General features: G+C 49.3%; 1 protein-coding gene across 1 annotated transcript in view; it reads left to right on the forward strand.

The window, feature by feature from the left end:
- The window catches only part of Mlxip (MLX interacting protein), a 61,869-nt gene extending 45,281 nt beyond the window's left edge, over positions 1-16,588 (forward strand). The window contains exons 4-17 of the mRNA XM_021163687.3: positions 744-833; positions 1,202-1,243; positions 1,508-1,679; positions 2,346-2,435; positions 2,908-2,999; positions 3,932-4,586; positions 5,628-5,749; positions 5,883-6,039; positions 8,121-8,245; positions 8,736-8,834; positions 8,936-9,063; positions 9,262-9,385; positions 11,215-11,344; positions 12,072-16,588. Coding sequence (XP_021019346.1) covers positions 744-833; positions 1,202-1,243; positions 1,508-1,679; positions 2,346-2,435; positions 2,908-2,999; positions 3,932-4,586; positions 5,628-5,749; positions 5,883-6,039; positions 8,121-8,245; positions 8,736-8,834; positions 8,936-9,063; positions 9,262-9,385; positions 11,215-11,344; positions 12,072-12,193 — 2,148 coding nt within the window. The 3' untranslated portion in view covers positions 12,194-16,588. The remainder of the gene's footprint in view (positions 1-743; positions 834-1,201; positions 1,244-1,507; positions 1,680-2,345; positions 2,436-2,907; positions 3,000-3,931; positions 4,587-5,627; positions 5,750-5,882; positions 6,040-8,120; positions 8,246-8,735; positions 8,835-8,935; positions 9,064-9,261; positions 9,386-11,214; positions 11,345-12,071) is intronic.
- Positions 16,589-18,334: the final 1,746 nt, after the last annotated feature.

Here is an 18,334-nt window from a genome sequence, read left to right on the forward strand (position 1 = left end):
ACAAACAAACAAACAAAAAAACCCCAAACCAAGCCAAACAAACAAAAACTTAAAGCTAGAAGATGAAAAGAGATTAAAGAAAAAGTGGCTCATTTTTATTTTGTCTTATTATTTTGGTACTTCTAAAGGGCAGAATCCAGGGCCTCTTACATGTCAGGCAAGGTCTATACCATTGAGCTATACCTCCTCCCTAAAAGTAAAATTTAAAAAATGTATATTAGATTTATTTATTTGTGTGTGTGTGTGTGTGTGTGTGTATGCATGTGTCACAGCATGTATGTGGAGGTCAGAAGACAACTTTTGAGAGTCCTTGCTTTTCACCACATGGGTCCCAAGGATCAAACTGAGGTCATCAGGCTGATGAGAGGCACCCTTACCCACTGATCCATCTCACCAGCGCTCATTTTCTCCCATGGCAGCTGCTGCTGAAAGGGGCATTTGTGGGCCACCTGTGAATTTCCTTAGCATCCTCGGCATCCCTTCAACCTCTCTGAGTATTGTGTACTTCCCCTGTACCCAGTGCACAGTCACCCCTGGGGTCCTGGGTGTTGAAGATACATTTTTAGCTAGGGTGTGAGAAGAGGTGTGCTCAGTGAGTGAAGCTGTAGTTTCTCAAACAACATGGGCATTTTATGACCTAGAGAACCCTCTGAGGCCTCTTCGGTGATGTATACTGGGTATTCATGGGCTGTGATTTGATCATCATCCAAGACCTGCTTTTCATTTTGGCCTCTTGGTTGTAGGCCATCACCACAGAGGGCAAGTACTGGAAAAGCCGCATTGAGATTGTGATTCGAGAGTACCACAAGTGGAGAACCTACTTCAAGAAAAGGGTAGATATTGGCCAGGGCTCTCAAAAGAGCATGTTCTGGAAGCTCTGGACTGGGGGTGGGGGTTGAAGAGATGGAAGATGGGAGGATATTCAGGATGTGGCCTGAGACCCTAGGCTCCACAGCTGCCCCGTCAGTCATGGGACATGGAGCAATATTGAACTCAACATTTTAAGCACCAAGTAGTGGCTGTGGTTTCCTCAGTCATGAACAGAGCTGTTTCCTTCTTTGTGCCCACATCCATGGGATGGCAGCCAGCAGGATCCCATTCCCCAGCTCACTTCCCAGAGAGTTCACTCACATATAGGGAGATGAAGTCGGGCATCTCGGAGCTCTTAGTGGCTGCTTCATCTTGCTCCCTTTGCCCACAGCTGCAGCAGCACAAGGATGAGGACCTTTCTAGCCTGGCCCAGGTGAGTGAGCTTGAGAAGCGGCTCTGTCTGTCCATGTCTGAGTGAGTCCTGGAGTGGGAGGCCAGACACAGGGCCAGCTCCTCACATGGAGGTCCTGCAAGTGCCCACGAAAGCAGGCACGCTCTGGTGGGTGGGTTAAGGGAATAGCTCTCAATGCCTCTACCCTCTTGCTCTTTTTTCAAGAAGCAACCCTTTAATGCCTGCCAGGACTGAGAAGATAAATTCAACTGCCCTTTAATTATTCTTCTCCCCTGTTGGCGCTAGGACGATGACATGCTGTATTGGCATAAACATGGGGATGGCTGGAAAACCCCAGTCCCCATGGAGGAGGACTCACTGCTGGACACAGACATGCTCATGTCAGAATTCAGCGACACTCTCTTCTCCACACTCTCTTCACACCAACCCGTGGCCTGGCCCAACCCACGAGAAATAGGTAAGTGTAGTCTCTGTTCTTGGACAGTGGCTTCTTTCTCAATGAGGATTCCTCTGGGCCAGGCTTTGCTTCAGGGTACCTCTAAGCTGCTGTGTGGCACTTAGTTAGGCTAGGCAAGAAAAGAAAAAGATTGCTCAAGCTCTTTATCTTAGGGTCCTGTGCAGTTGCATAAGAGGAGCCTGGGACTGAAGCCTTACAGAGTGGTCACTGTTCCTTTAGTCCCACTGTGAGAAAGGAGCAGGCTCTGATCCCAACCCATTTTATATTTATGTTACTGCATAAGTGTGGGATATGTCAGTACCAAAGCCTAGGCTGTAGGGTGGGCACTACTGCACATGGCATCCCCACCCGAGGCCTTCAGTCTTGAGTCCTCAGGGAAGAGCTGCAAGTGAAAGTGAGAACAAGGACGGGGCTGTGTGGTGTAGAGCGGGGTGGAAGGTTGGGCTACTCATGGTGATCCCAACACTGTCTGTCTTTCCTGCCTTCCAAGGGTAGAGAGAACATATCTAAGAATAGCCACAAACCCCTGAGGATGTAGACATCCCAGCCAGCTTCCTACCGTTTTTTTAGGAGGACCAGGAGGATCTGTTCAGAACTAAATGTATGTTTTCCTTTGACCTTATGTGAGGTAAAAGTGTTCCCCTCTTTCACTTGGAATTATTGCAGCACATCTGGGAAACGCAGACATGATCCAGCCAGGCCTGATCCCTTTGCAGCCCAACCTGGACTTCATGGACACCTTCGAGCCTTTCCAGGGTGAGGGCAGAGGGCAGTATCATACTAGGATCTCCCTTGCGCGTCCCATATCAGACTTGTGCCCTTGTTAGAGAGAGAACAGTTGGAAATTGGTGGGGGGGGGGGCTTATAAGTTTTTAAGACTGAAAATGATGTTGGTAGTAACTGCAAAGCCTGGCAAAGTTTCCTGGGACATTAGAAGGAAGTTGGCATCTCAGTGAGTGCTTTCTTCCTTGATTGTCAGCAGTTACTCCACTAGACAGCAGAGGGCACTGTGACACAGCCACCACCCAGCAATGTTTCTGTATTTAGGTCAGACTCCCAGAGCTCTGCCTGGAAGCACTTGGTGTTTCAAGTGGTCCAATCAGAGCCTTCTTTCTACCAAACAAGTTATCTGGGGAGGCGAGGTTTGGGTCCAGACCCCAGTTTGTGTGTCATAATTCAGAAAATGCTAAGTTCATGGAGTTCAGAAGACTCCTGTGTTCTTTTCCAGATCTCTTCTCCTCCAGCCGATCCATTTTTGGCTCCATGTTGCCTCCTCCTTCATCATTACCTGCCGCAGATCCTAGCAGCCCACCTTCTCAGGTAGAGGAGGAAGCTGGGGAGCGGGCATGGCAGGTGCAGGGCTAGCGTCAGACTTTATACCCAGAGCTAGTCTAATGCTGTAACCACGAGTTAGCCAGAGGCTGGGGCCACTGCTCCAGCCAGTGCTGGCTATACAGGCATGTGCAGAGAAGCTACAGAACCCTCTGTGGAAGCGTCCTTAATCCCCACAAGGCGGAGACTAAGCCAACAGAGTTGTTTCCTCTGTAAGGTCCATGTGAGCTTTGTTCACCAGCTCTTTCCTAAGGCACGTTTAGTTGCAGAAGAAAATTATGGATCACTAATAAAAATATGTTGTAATTGTTTTCACTTTTTCCCTAGCAATTACTAAAAGGTACTTGCAGGTGTTGTGCTGAGAGCTGAGTGGGGCATAATTCTCTGCCCTGGGGAGCTCTCAGGTTCGTCCTGTGTTCAGTTAGTCACCCAGGAACCTGGCACCTCGCCCACCTAGTGCAGATAATCATTTCTTCTCTAGAGACTGAGATCTGTACAGGTGATTCCTCATAGCTTTTCCACTCAGGAAGAGCTGGTCTGACTGGAAGTCGATACTTGATGCTGTCCTGGGGCAACCCTGAGCAGCTGTGGTCTAGGCTGCTTCTGCTGTGTAACAGAAGATACCAGGGTGTGTAGGTAGACCTCGACTAGACTCTAGAAACCAGATATCCCTAGGGTGCTATCCAGCTTTGTCTGAGCTCTGTGTCCTCATTAGTTCCTAATGGAAACAAGAGCCCTGCTGACATTGGGAGCACAGGTCTATTCCCCCAGCCTAGCAGTTTGGCCTGGGAGATAGCACTTCTGTCCCTTGGTCCCTCAGTGTCCATGTCCACAGTTGAGCTTTGTACTATGTAGGGCTAAACAGTTAAAGCTAATTATTAAGTTGTAGCTTTGTTTCTTCATGTCTCTTCCTTCCTTAGGGGAACATCTTGCCAAATACAGCTCTCCCTCCTGCAAGCCTGCCCAATAGCCTCATTACATCTTCTGCAACCCCCTCCCTGGATCCCACAGAGGGCCAGGGTTGTGAACGCACATCCCAAACTGTGGACCCGTTTATTCAGCCTGCAGACTTTGGTCCCTCTGAGCCTCCACTGAGTGTCCCACAGCCCTTCCTCCCTGTCTTTACGATGACCTTACTTTCTCCTGGCCCCGCCCCAGCACCTGTTCCAACTGCATTGCCCTTAGTTCCTTCACCCGCCCCTACTCTGAACCCCCCAACCCCACCAGCTTTCCTGCAGCCACACAAGTTTGCTGGAGTCAGCAAATCCACCCCTGTCATTACCCACACAGCCTCTGCAACCCTTACTCATGATGCTTCTGCCACCACCTTCAGCCAGAACCAGGGCCTTGTTATCACAGCGCACCATCCGACCCCCTCCTCATCCCCCTGTGCTCTGGCCCTGTCATCCGTACCCCAGCCACCAGCCGTGGGACCTCCCCAACCTCATTTAACTTTTATACACCCCAAACCTGTGTCCTTGACTGGAGTAAGACACAAGCAGCCCCCCAAAATAGTGCCTGCTCCTAAACCTGAGCCTGTCTCCTTGGTGTTGAAGAATGCCTGCATTGCTCCAGGTGAGTTGGTTGGGGTGTGGTCAGCCAGAATTGCCTAGGGAGCAATGTTTCCCTTTCTCTAAGGCTTTACATTCGGAATACCTCCCTTCCCACTTAAATACAACAAAGCAATATGGATAATTCAGATGTGCAGTTTATCTTTCTATTCTCTATGTTTCAAAAAGTAGTATGGTCAGGCTGCAGGGAGGGCTCAGCGGCTAAGAGCACTGGCTGCTCTTCCAGAGGTCCTGAGTTCAGTTCCCACCAACCACATGGTGCCTCACTACCATCTGAAATGGAATCTGATGCTCTCTTCTGGTATTTGAAGACAGCTACAGTGTGCTCACATACATTAAATAAATAAATAATTCTTTTTAAAAAAAAAAAAGGTCTTGATCTGGGTGTGGTGACCCATATCTGTAAACACAACGCTTGAAAGGTTGCAGCAGGAAGAATTTGAACTTGAGGACAGTCTAAGTTACAGAGTAAGTCCCAGCCGGCCAAGGTTATATAAGGTGACCCCAGTTAAAGAGACTAAAATTGCACAGGTGAGATGGCTCAATAAGTGAAGGCACTTACTGCTAAGTCTAACAACCAGAGTTTGATCTTCGGCATCCACATGGTGGGAGGTGAGAATCAGTTTCTACAAGCTGTCCTCTGACATGTGCACCATGGCACGTGCATATCTACACACATGGGCATGCGTGCGCACACACATACTGCACATATACACCATACGCGTGCCACATAGAATAAATAAAATATAATTTAGAAGCTAAAATAAATAAAAATAAGAGTCTTGAAAACATGATTTGAGAACACTTGGTCATGAGTGTCTCTTTCTAGGGGTTATAGTATCAGTCTTTCAAGTAAAAAGTACAAAAATCTTCCAGATGCCCTGGGGCTTGGTCTCCCCACCCTGTTGGTGAGGAACCACATGCTTCACCAGCAGGGTGTGTGATGTCCTGTTTTCCTGGCTGGCTGCAGCTTATGAGTTTTGTTAGTAACAGCCAGGCCTCTACAGGGTCAGGCCCTTACCTTCACATCTCTTCATCCCTACAGCTGCCTTCTCAGGCCAACCGCAGAAGGTGATCATGGCGTCAGCTCCTCTGAAGAGAGAAGGGATTCTAGCATCTACTGTGTCCCCATCCAATGTGGTCATTGCTTCTGCTGCCATCACCAGGGTAAGAGAGCTGGCCTTAGCAGTCCTCTAGTGTCCTCTAGTCTCCCTAGAGTGGCCTGTGTTTGTGTGCCAGTATAGCTGCTCTGCTCTGCTCTACATCAGTGGTACAAGATCTCTCTGCTGTGTCTCCACAGGCTTCTGGAGTCACGGAGTTCCTCAGCCACAGCACGAGCAGCCAGCCTAGCCCTGTCTCTCGACTCTTTTCTCCAAGTACAGTACAAGACTCTCTGGTGAAGGGCGAGCAGGTCTCACTGCATGGGGGTAGTCCCCAGGTCCCTGCCACGGGCTCTAGTGAGTATTCACCCAAGTGGGGCAGTCAGGGCCTCGTGGGAAATAAGCAGATTATTCTGGGTTGAGGAGGCCATTCCCAGGCCCCCATAAGCAAGCCTGGGCGTACAGAACCTTCCATCTGCTCATAGCACAGTCTGGGGAAATGCTTACTGGGAAGCAGCGTAGTTGTAGCCACACCAGCAGAAAAGGAAAAGAAGATGGCAGGCATGTCATAGCATGGGTAGCTAGTACACTCAAGAAACCACACTCAGAAGACCAGGCTTACAGTGGCTTACCATCAAAAAAAAGGGACTGAAGAGTTCTTGTCCACAGTCTGGGAAATTTGAGCCTGGGGTTGCTGTAGTCATGAAGCCAGCAGCAGGCTCCTAGTCATAGCATCTTCCCTCCTGGTTTCTAAACTACTGCAAGTCTGTGGCTATTTTCACATCTTACAACTGAGAACAGTCAGGACAGTACTGGTTTTGCCTGTTGACTTGTGAAGTCAAAGGTCAGGGCTAGGAGTCCTGTGACATCAGTATTGGGCTACAAGTAGAACTTGGGTTCCTTCCAGTGCCATACTGGGAAGATAGCTAGAAAAATGCACATGTCAGCATAGTCTGCCCCTGGGCTGCACCTTAACCCCTCCTCTTCTTAGCTAAGACCATGGCTGCTCCTGATGGTCTTACTTGGGAAGATGGGACTAAGAAAGGCTTCCAGCTGACAGGGCTTGGTGGACTTGTCCAACAGGAGGTTTTGAAGAATGGGACTCTTCAGTAGTTTTAAAGTTATCCAGGGAAAGGAAGCTGCCCTTGCCTGTGGGACTGCAGAGCGAGCCCAGCATACAGAGATGTGCACTGGAGCCTGATTATCCAGGAGAAAAATTAAGTAACTGGAAGCATTTGGTAGAATGAAGTGAAGCGCACTAGGGACATTCTAAGGGACCTTGAAAATGACTCCTAAGAGACAGCAGTGAATGGGGCAGAAGCCTGTGTGGTTTGTAGTACTCTGGTCTATTCTGTGTGGGTCAGAAGGTAGTAGTACTTTTTATTTAACATTTTCAGAGTGAGTGAGAAAAAGTAAATATGTAGATTTTTTTTTTAATTTTTTTTCCAGCTTTTTTTTTCCGAGACAGGGTTTCTCTGTGTAGCCCTGGCTATCCTGGAACTCACTTTGTAGACCAGGCTGGCCTTGAACTCAGAAATCCGCCTGCCTCTGCCTCCCAAGTGCTGGGATTAAAGGCGTGCGCCACCACCACCTGGCAATATGTAGATTTTAAAGAACAAAATTAGAGCAGATACCAATGTGCTGAGCACGGGAACTAGGAGCTGTTGCTTTAAAAGCCTCTAATGGCCCTGGCTGCCTTGAGGTGGCAATTTAGGGCCTGGGTTGGCAGTTCAGCCTTTCCTCTGAGTAGTTTGATACCTGGGATGGGGCAGAATCCATCCATATTCAACATCTAACTTCCTGTCTCAGGTGTTGCCTTGGTGTCTTAGTCAGGGTTCCTATTCCTGCACAAACATCATGACCAAGAAGCAAGTTGGGGAGGAAAGGGTTTATTCGCCTTACACTTCCATACTGCTGTTCATCACCAAAGGAAGTCAGGACTGGAACTCAAGCAGGTCAGAAAGCAGGAGCTGATGCAGAAGCCATGGAGGGATGTTCTTCACTGGCTTGCCTCCCCTGGCTTGCTCAGCCTGCTCTTTTATAGAACCCAAGACTACCAGTCCAGAGATGGCACCACCCACAAGGGGCCTTCCCCCTTGATCACTAATTGAGAAAATGCCTTACAGTTGTATCTCATGGAGGCATTTCCTCAACTGAAGCTCCTTTCTCTGTGATAACTCCAGCTGTGTCAAGTTGACACAAAATTAGCCAGCACACCTTGGAAACAGCAACTCCCTTTGGGATGTGGGCAAGGGTTTCTCAATTATTTCCTCTGGAGTAGTTACAGAAGGTTTTAAATGGACTTCCAAGCCTGAGAACTTGCTGGGAGGCCCTCTGGTTGGTGAGGACAGCTGTGGGGCCAAGACAGGGCAAGCTCACTTCTTATTTTTCCAGTCCCCTTCTCAAGTGCTTGCATGCTAAGAGCATTTTCTTCTCAGGTCGTGACTGCCCGAACTCAGGCCAAGCCTCTCCATGCCCGTCAGAACAAAGTCCCAGTCCTCAGTCTCCCCAGAACAACTGCTCAGGGAAATCCACAGACCCCAAAAATGTGGCTGCATTAAAGGTATGGCTTATTTCTCTTGGATCTTGATTCTGTTGAAGAAGGAAGAAAACATCAGGAAAGGAGAGGCACAGATCCAACTTATATTACAACCCCAGAAACACTAAGATTAAATTGACTTCAACCATTTCCCATCCCACCAACAAGCCCATGAAGGTTAAGGCCTCTTCAGAGCTCTGGGTGGGCCTCCTGGGGCCAGGGACCAGCACGGAGTCTCATGCCATAACAGGGCTGCAAGCTCTGGATTGTAGAGAAGTGGCGAGTGTGGCAGGCAGGGGACAGAGCACATAGTGCTCCCTGGCCCATGAGTCCTGCCTGCTCCTTGCTGGCTCCTCTTAGAGCTCTTTAGCCATTTGCCTGTCCTGCAGTTTTCTGGCCCTGGCTTGCTTGTCAGTCTTTCTTGAGCTCCTCAGCATTACTTTAGGCAGTAGGAAGAGCAAGCTGATTGCGTAAAGCCTGGCCTGTGTCTCAGTGACAATTGATTTCCCCATAGAACCGGCAGAAGCACATCTCAGCTGAACAGAAAAGGCGTTTCAATATCAGGATGGGCTTTAACACCCTGAATAGCTTGATCTCCAATAATTCCAAGCAGGTAAGTTCCCTGAGAGTGACAAGACATGGTGATAGTGCACCGTTCCCATGTGTCAGTGGCCAGCTAAGGACTGCCACCCCTCAGCCACCTGTTCTCCACAGACCAGCCACGCCATCACACTGCAGAAGACCATGGAGTACATCACCAAGCTGCAGCAGGAGCGGATGCAGATGCAAGAGGAGGCCCGGAGGCTGCGGGAGGAGATCGAGGAACTCAACACTACCATCATGTGAGGTTCCATTTGAGTCCTCCACCCACACACTTCTGTGCCCCAGAAACACAGGGGACCCTTGGTGGCCTTTGCTGCCTGTATTACAGCAGTTTGGTCTCTTGTCTTCCTCCCATTGGTCTCTGATTGTGTCCTTCCTGTGTGGTCCCCAGTGCCCCTCTACTACCACCTACCCCATAGCATCCCCTATTGTTTCAGCTCCTGCCAACAGCTGCTACCTGCCACAGGAGTCCCTGTCAACTGCCGCCAGCTTGACCACATGAAAGACATGTTTGATGAATATGTGAAAAGCAGGATCCTGCAGAATTGGAAATTCTGGATTGTATCTTTGGGTTTTCCTTGCTCTTTTCTTCCTCAGGCAACACGCTAAAATTGTAGACAGTGCTCTCGGGTATCCCTCGGGGCTGGCAATGCTATTTTCTGTCTCAGAGAAGAGAAGGCTCTGGGCTGGCCCTAGGGGCTGGGGAGATCACATCCAAAAAGTTTGCAGGAAGGGGTAGGGAGGCAGATGACTTGCTCTTCTCTCCAGGTCTTGGGCAAACAAAGGCAGCTAGATAACTGCAGAGGCAGCAAGGTGAGAAGCAGGGACCCTAACAGCCTGGCAGGCAGCTCAGTCCGCTCACTGACAGAGGTAGAGCCCGAGATGGAAACTAGGGCTTAGCGAATTTCTGAGTCGCCAAACGCCAGGTGAGGGTGATATGTGTCTTCCTCCTCCTCCTCCTCTTCCTCCTTCTCCTCCTCTTCTTCAATTCTGATTCTTCTTTTTCCTCCTCTTCTCCCTCCTCCTCTTTTTCCTATTCCTCCTCCTCTTCTTCCTCTTCCTCCTCCTTCTTCCTCTTTCTCCTCTTCTTCCTCCTCCTTCACTTTCATCATAATTTGTGGGTTTTTTAATTATGCATAAATGTGTGAATTAAGTGTAAGTGCCTGAAGAGTCTGAAGAGGGCATTGGATCCTTGGAGCTGAAGTCATAGGCTGTTGTGAGCTTCTTGACACAAGGGCTAGGAGCTGACTTGAGTCCTCTTCTAGAGCAGTGCACACATAACTGCCAAGCCACACAGTCCCTTGTTTGGTTCTCTTGAGAGAAAGGTCTTTGTTACCCAGGATGATCCTGAACTCCTGAACTCAAATGATGCTTTTGCTTTGGCCTTCAGAGTAACATAGGCAGGGATGGAACCTGCTACCTCAGATTTTTCTCTGCCTTAGTGTCCCCTGGTCTTAAGTATCCTAATAAAGTATGTCCACCCAGGTGCCAGGCCCTATCATCTGGCCACGGCTGCTCTGACGTCAGCCTTTGAGATGGCAGTATTCCTGTTACGGGATGACTTGTGCAAGCGCTTGTTGTAGTGCAGTGCTACATAGCCTCTTCCTAAATGTCCGCCATTCCTGTCTGTGTATTTATATTTTATTAATAGTGAGGATGAAGCTCAAGACTTGACACTACTATCTAGGTAAGAGCTCTGTCCGTGAGCTGTAGCCTGACTCGAGATGGCGGCTGGCACGCCTCATTCCCGGATTTGCTTTGCTCTCTTACTTTCTGCCTTCCATGGAGCCTGGGGGCATAGTGGCATGTGGCACATGTCAGAACTGCTTCAACAAAGTGACCGTTTCCTCATTACTAGGCCAGGGTGGGTACTGTAGGCATCAGAATTCAAGAGAAACGTTTATATCTTCGTGGGGCCCATCCTAGATCCTTGGGAGCTCTGCAGGAAGTGGTGAGCTTGCAGGTTGTACATAACACAAAAGACTGGCTCCAACTTCAGACAGACCCTTTGCCTTGAGTGTTGTGTGCTCCCCACGCTCCTGCTAGCCCACACGTCTCCTCGCTTCCCATACAGCTGTCTCCTGTATCTGACTGACCTATGCTCTCACGTCCACCTCATTGTCCTTACCCCTGTGTGGGTGGAGAAACTTGTTCTTTCTGTCTTGTGTCCACTCAAAGATCATTCATAGTAAGAGCAAACAGTTTAATCTCATGGTGGGCACATCTTGCCTAGCAATAACTGATCTGTCCTTTCCTCTCTGATCAGTTTTCTGTAGGCAATTATTCAGAAGGGAGGTCAGCAGTCAGCCTGGCTTGCCTGAGCCCTCCTGTATCTGTACACCCCTTAGCCCTCCTCCGTGTTCACCTTCTCCTTAACCCACGTCCTGCAGTTCAGCATGATCATCAAGCCACTGTTTGAGTCTTTCAAGGGGATGGTGTCCACCAGCAGCTTGGAGGAGTTCCACCGCACAGCGCTTTCCTGGCTGGATCAGCACTGCTCTCTGCCTGTCCTCAGGCCAAGTGAGTATAGAATACCAGCCTTTGGACTTCATGCTGGGCCCAGAGGGAGACAAGCCCTTCCCTGGTCAGTGTTTAGAAGAGTTTAGACTCAACTGCACAAAGCCAGGCCAGCTCTGCAAGAGGCATAAGGATAATACTGAAGGGATCCTAGAATCCAGAAAGCTCTCAGCAGACCTGCCAGCCTGACCAGAACCAACTTCCTTATTGAACATTTACCATTTGCCACACTGTCTTAGGTGAATTTAGTGTCTGTTATTTAAGTTCTCATTTAGTTCTACATCTACAACCATGTATAAATGTTATAGAAATTCAGTATTAGCCAGGCATGATGGCGCACACCTTTAATCCCAGCACTTGGGAAGCAGAGGCAGGCGGATTTCTGAGTTCGAGGCCAGCCTGGTCTACAGAGTGAGTTCTAGGACAGCCAGGGCTACACAGAGAAACTCTGTCTAGAAAAAAAAAAGAAGAAGAAGAAGAAGAAGAAGAAGTTCAGTATTACAGCAGGTGCAACACTCTTGCAGCAGGACTAGCCTAGAGTTGTTTGGGTTTCTTGCAGTTCCTGCCAGGATTTGCATAGGCTCCCAAAATAAGGCTCGTGTTACTCTTCCCTTCCCTGCCGTTGAACTCTGGCCGTCATCCTTGGTGCTTGGGAATTACTGCCTAGGGTTACACGAATGGAATCTGCATCCTGTCATTCTGACCACGGCCTTCTGTCTCTGTCTCACAGTGGTACTGAGTACCCTCCGACAGCTGAGTACCACCACCTCCATCCTGACGGATCCATCCCAGCTGCCCGAGCAAGCATCAGAGGCTGTTACCAGGATGGGCAAGAGATCGGGGGAGTCCTAAGCTTAATTGGCATGTGACTGCATGAGATGCCTGGAGATCCCCCTCGTACCCTTCCTGACACACCGCCTCAGGGCTGCCCTGGACTCCAGTGGCCCATTGCACCTGTCAGGATGCTGCGCTCAGGTCTAAAGCAGGTTTGAGGCCTGCCAACAGCAGTATCCCATCTTGGGAACCTTTGCTGTGACCTCCTACTCCGTGACCTCAGTCATCAGTCTCCCCCGAATTTGGGGTGACCCAGACAAAGGGAAATATCGGCTGTTCCTGTCCTGTCCGCCTGGAGTTGTATTGGGGTCCAGGGCCAGCAAGTACAAAACAAGGAGACAGCCTGTGCCTGCAGGTGGGATCATCTAGGTCCTTAAAATTCCATTCTTGAGACTTCAAGACTTGGCCCCTGTCACATCCTTATCTACTTGTGCTCCTCTGGCAACCGCTGCACACTTTTTGGCCTCTGTCGCAACAGTGAAGTCTCTTCATCTCTTGTGACTCCATCAGCACCTAATCCTCTGGATTACTGTTCCAACCTCTGCAGAAAGGAATGTACTGCCTCCCTTGTGTGTTCTATTGAAGGGGAAATCTCCACAAACCCCTGAGATCACATGGAAAATAATGGGCGTGGAGGCCAACTGGACAGGATTAAGAAGGCACCAGCCATGCAAACTGTTGTGTGGCTCAGAAACTCCCCAGGCCTTGTCTTGTCTATGTTTTAGTCCTATCTGCATTGCAGTTGCCATGCCATTTCAACATGGCCAGGGCCTCGGCCCAGAGCCTCTAAGGCCTCAAAGCTGGGGCCCTTCTGTGCCTGTTTTCCACCCACTTCGACTCTGCAGTTGTGGGAGAGGCAGATACACTCCTGGGATGGTGTCCCCCTTGGTTTTAGCATTCAAAGGTCACACTCCATGATGCTGCTGTCATCCAGGTCTTTTATCTGAAGTTTACCTGGGGCTCCAAACCAGGACAGTTCTCAGACCAAAGATGTCATCATACTAAAGTCTGTCTCATCATGAATGAGGAGGAAGAAACAAAATGCTGTGAGGCAAGATGTCGAGGAGTCAGCCCATGACGCTGCCACGAGGCTAGCTGGTAAAGTGCTGTGCTCAGATTTGAACCAGTGGAGTTTGGAGGACGGCACGAGTCTGAAGGTTCAAATGTCCCAATGTGTTACAGATGGTAGAGACATGGAAAAGTTAGGGGAAGGGGGGAACCTGACCCTCATCCTTCTCTTTGCTGCCTCTGAGATGCTGCAGGTGGTGAGGTGTTCTCTGCAGCACTCAGGGAGCCCGGTAAAGGGTACCTCCTGGAAGAATGTTTTTTTTATCCTGCTGTGACACCTAGAGCAGGCAGTAGGCTTTTTCTCCTGACTCTGCCTCACCGAGCTGCCTGTCCTGAGAAGACCACATGAAAGAGGGGAGCCCAGGATGTCCCCTGAATTTCTGATCCATTCAGAAGCTCCTGCTGAGGTCTAAGCCTGCCCTGGACTAGGCAGTTGGAGGACAAAGAAAGGGTAGGGGCTGCTGGCCTTGTCAGCGGTTCTGCTGGGACCCCCTAACCGGTTGCTCGCTCCTTGTCTAATTTCTGTCCTGTATGGGAATAGTATGGTGGCCCTCCTCAACCGTCCCCCAAAATGTGTTTACAGGTTGAGGGGAGAACACAAGGCATGTAGGCTGGGCCTTGGCACTCCCACTAGGCACCTCTCCTTTTCCCAAGGACAAGGTGAAATGGTTCTTCAGAAGGTGAAGGCCACTGTGGTAAGAAGAAGAAAAATGAAGCCGCTGCTGTGAGAATGTCGTGAAGCCCAGCCCTTCCTCCACCCACGCCACACACCACATGCCACATGCCACAACATGGCTGTGCAGGACTTTGGCTCTCTCTCCCCTTGTAGGGGAGTAACCCTGTTTTTACAACTCTCCGGGGTATAAGATTTGGTCTTTTGCTTCTCTGGCCTACCTCTCCTTTTTGCTGAGTTAATTTCATCCTGTTTTCTCAGATGTTTAAGGCTGAGTTTGTGTGAAACTGGGGCTGGGGGGGGGGAGGAGGAGGGAGTGGGGAGAGAGAGAGAGAGTGTGTGTGTGTGTGTGTGTGCTGGCAGGCTCTTTCAGGTGCATGTCTGTTTTGGTTTTGAGAGTGTCCCCATTTCCTTTCTCTTGGTGCTCACCTTTGCCGTGGCTGCGAGGCCACAGTGCTTTGAAATCTCCTCTAGGAATGATCTTTCTACCTTGGAGATTTTCTTGTTTTGAAATCTTGTCTGATGAATCTGCCCAATCAGAGGGCCCTGACCTTGACTTATGTCCTGGACACCAAGGTCACCACATTGGGAATAGCCAAGACTTCTCTGCTTGGGGTCTCCACTGGGCGCTGACCACACTGTTCGACTGGGGTTTGTTTACAGTTACTTTCATCCCCATTCCTGTCCCCACTCACATAGAAGAAACTTCAAAATGGTGGCACTGTGGAGAATAAGAATATCGGCCAAAAAGGAGAAACCACAAAGCTACCTGGGAAATCTCTGCAAGTGTTTCTGTGAAATCTGAATAAGCCATCAGTGCGTCTTCTGCCCGTTCTTTCACTATGAGTGGGCACTGCAGAGGCAGGGTAGCTCTGGCTAAAGAGCTTCCTCAGAGTTAACGGAGGCTATGCACCAGCTGTCAGAAGAGGAGGCTGGGAGTGCTCCAGTGGTTTACACAGCACAGGGGAAGCGCAGCAGCTTCGGGACTTGATGTTGACACACTGGCTCTTGTAGAAGAGGCTGGAAGTGGTCAGCCAGCATGGATTCTCATGTGGCCCAGTCATGAACCCTGGATCTTGTCTGTGTGCTGTCACCTGTGCCCCCTCCCCCAGACATACATAGAGATCTGTCCTCTAGGGTTCTATGCCCTAGGAATGATGTCCACTTAGATTCTTAGGGGATATGGTACCCATTTTCTGGTAGTGTTCAGTGGCAGGTGGCACCAGGCCTGCCAGTGGCCAGCAGCCTCTCTTGGGTGTGTTGGATACTGTGGCTGCTGGATCGCCTGACCTCAGGGTCAGCTGCTTTCACTTGCTAGCTCTTGTCTTCCTTCCACAATGTCAGAAATCTCTTGTCTGTTCATCCTACCCTGGCTCCTCAAGGGTCTCTGTCTCACTAGGGCCTCCTGAGAGAAGCTGGGTGTATGCACGCCTCTCTCTTTGCTTTCCTGGGAGAGAGACATGTCTTCTTCTTAGATAAACAGATACAGGGCATGGTGGAAGCCCTCCATTGTGTGGAAGTTGTTTTTTTCAGTGTCACCTTGTGGTTTTGTTGGCAAGGTGTGTGGACACAGGAACAGTCCCCTAGAATGCCCATGTTTTAGAGAAGTTCAACTTTGGGCTTAGCCCTTTGGTGTCTTGTAGTGTTTCAGAGAACCCGTTCTGGGTCTGTGCAAGTGTAAGAGGAAAGTGGCAGTTACATCACTGTGGAAGAGTATGAAGGCACAGGGCTCGTGGGAAATATGTCCCACACACCTCGGCCAGGATCTACTCAGCAGATTTTGTGATCTTAAGGAAGCTGGTGGGAAAAGCCTTAGGAAACAGCCCCCACCCCTTGTCGCTTCAAATATGGGCAAGAACATTCTTTCTGAGGAATGGGCCTCTGCTCACTAGATAGGGTTGTCTGCTTGTCAGAGCTTGCAAGACTCAACCTTCTGGAAGGAAAAGGGAACTTTCCACAGTGAATGTTAATGTGTGTGTGCATGCGCACTTGCTCAAGCCTGTGTGTGTGCATGCGTGTGTTTACTTGGTGGAATTTTATTTTTGTAAAATTCCTTTCCAGTTATTTAGTAGAATTCACCTACATCTCCCTGTCAAACTTTGGTTCCACCATTATAATCCTAGGCATAGTGAGATTGGAACTCCTTTGAGATTCCCAAACAGGATTTGGCATTCTCTTGAATGCTGAGATTGTGGAAGGGCAGGTGGGAGACACTGACTATATAACTATTTCCTAGTTTACATCCTGCAGGTTAAAAGGACTCATGGCCTCGGCTAGGCTATGTCCCTCTTGGAGGGAGTCCAGTACCCCTCCTCTAGGCACCTTGTCACCTGAATCTTCACCCCACGAAGGGAAAGCAGGCTTCTTGGCTTGCTCTGTAGCACCCCAGCATGTTCTCCTTCAAGTTCTTCAAGTTTTAGCTTCTGTGCACAGGCTTAAGTGTAATGTTGTGTGCTTTGGTGATGGTCTGGGGCTCCTTTGAGGAGGCAGCTATACCTGGGGTGGGGTGGCTTTCATTTATACCAGAGATCCCTGGGGCTGCTCGCCTGAGCCTGGTCCTCTTGAAGCCTGCTGTCGACAAGCACGTTTTCCACCAGCTGTACCCAACACTACAATGCATTTTTAAAACTATATTTGCATCTAAGACAATAAAATCTTATTTTTTTTGGAAAGGTTGTTCTGTGTGACCTTCAATGCTGTCCATTGAGCAGTGGGAGGGGTGAAGTAATGAGATCAGAGCCAGGTGATGTCTTGGCTGGCTGGTTCCCCACAGCCTTTGAAGATAAAGGCTCAGCCAGGAATGTAGGTATATGGAGTGGGTGAACAGGAGGATTCTGGAGGTGTGTCCGAGAAGATGATGGTCCTAGAAGGATGAATGCAGAGAGAACTGATGACAAACACTGGGCGTGGTAAGTAGAGCTCTTATACCCAATGGCCTGGTAACTCATGGAACTCTGTGCCCATAAGGCACATTGCCAGAGCATGGCCTACCCTGGTCCAACAGCTTTAAAAGTGTTCCAGACCATGGTGGTAACAAGTAAGGGCACAGTTGGGCTCCCTTGCTAACTGTTGATCTGGTATCCTGAAATGTTGGCCAGTAAAGGTGTCCCTTTGTTAAATGCTGAGACCGTTCCGGTCACCTCTGTTTAATCAGAAAATTACCTTTCTTCCACATCATCTTCCATATTGTTCTCACCCTGACAGAGTGGCCAATGAGAGCCTGCCCTCTGGGGATCTGCTGGCTTTTTTCGTGAGGTAACAGTTTAGATGTAAATCTTTTTACCTGAAACTCTTGTGAGCTAATATACAGACTCTTATCTTGTCAAAACGCCACACCTCCTCCAAGAAAAAATGTATGACAGGAAGAAGCAAGACGCTGAGGCCTTGAGAACTGGAGTCCTTCTAGAGGAAGATAGGCGGTTCACAGACTCATTTGAGCTAGAATACCTTGCTGTCCACTGTGCTAAACAAGAGGCATCTGCTCTATTTATTCTAAAGGATTGAATCCATCTCTACAGGTCTATGGGATTTTATGCTACAAGAGGCAGAATTTGGAAAAGGCTGAGTTTGGTGGGCTGAAGAGCACACAACAGCAGTTGAAGCACCCGGGATTGGAGCAGAGTGAGGAGTGTAGTCAGTGCCTCCAAAGAGCCCAGTTTCGAGGTGTGTGTCAAGCCCCTGCTGCGGTCAGACTTTAAATCGTAATAGGGATGCATATATCTCTGAACAATTTAAAGTGTGCTATGCTTATTTCTGATTTACAGGAGACCAAGGCTTCATGGGTCTGAGACTAAAAAGTTATATCCCAGCTGGAACACAAAACGTATACGCCACCCCAGCCCCTTTGTCTCTCCCTCACAGTGGGACTTTCAGGGACCCAAGTCTAGTCATGTCACTCCTGTGTCCAGCTTCCCAAATTACCCGAACACGCTAATGTTAGGCCCTTTCCCCATCCTGCCCATACAGCATCTGCTTGCCTCTGCAACTGCATCTTTGTTCTTTGGAGTTCCATGCTTGGTATTTTATCTTTCAAAGTTTCCCCCAGGGCACGTTTTCTCTGCCTGAGGCCTTTCCCCATTTTAACTCCCTTTACCAGCTGCTTCCATTGTACCCCCTCCGGGTCTTTCTTTGAAAGTAGTTTGATCAGGAGGCCAATCCTAGTTTTCCCTCCAATTCAGTTGGCTTCCGAATGTCCCTTGTTCCTCAGAATCCTGTTATGTCTACGATCATTCAGTTTTTCTTCCCCATGAGGTTCACAGCCCATTACAGCAGAGACTCACTGCCTCTTGTTCACTGGTACCCAGCACAGCTAGCAACTAGCATATAGCAGGGACCAAGGCAGACTGTGGATGGACTCTAGCCCCAGGCTTATTTGCTGCCCACCCCACCTACCATTCCCAGAAATGGTGAAAGGAGAA

This window comes from Mus caroli, unplaced genomic scaffold (genome assembly GCF_978045245.1).
Source record: "Mus caroli unplaced genomic scaffold, Mus_caroli_1 scaffold_4, whole genome shotgun sequence".
Lineage (NCBI taxonomy): Eukaryota > Metazoa > Chordata > Mammalia > Rodentia > Muridae > Mus > Mus caroli.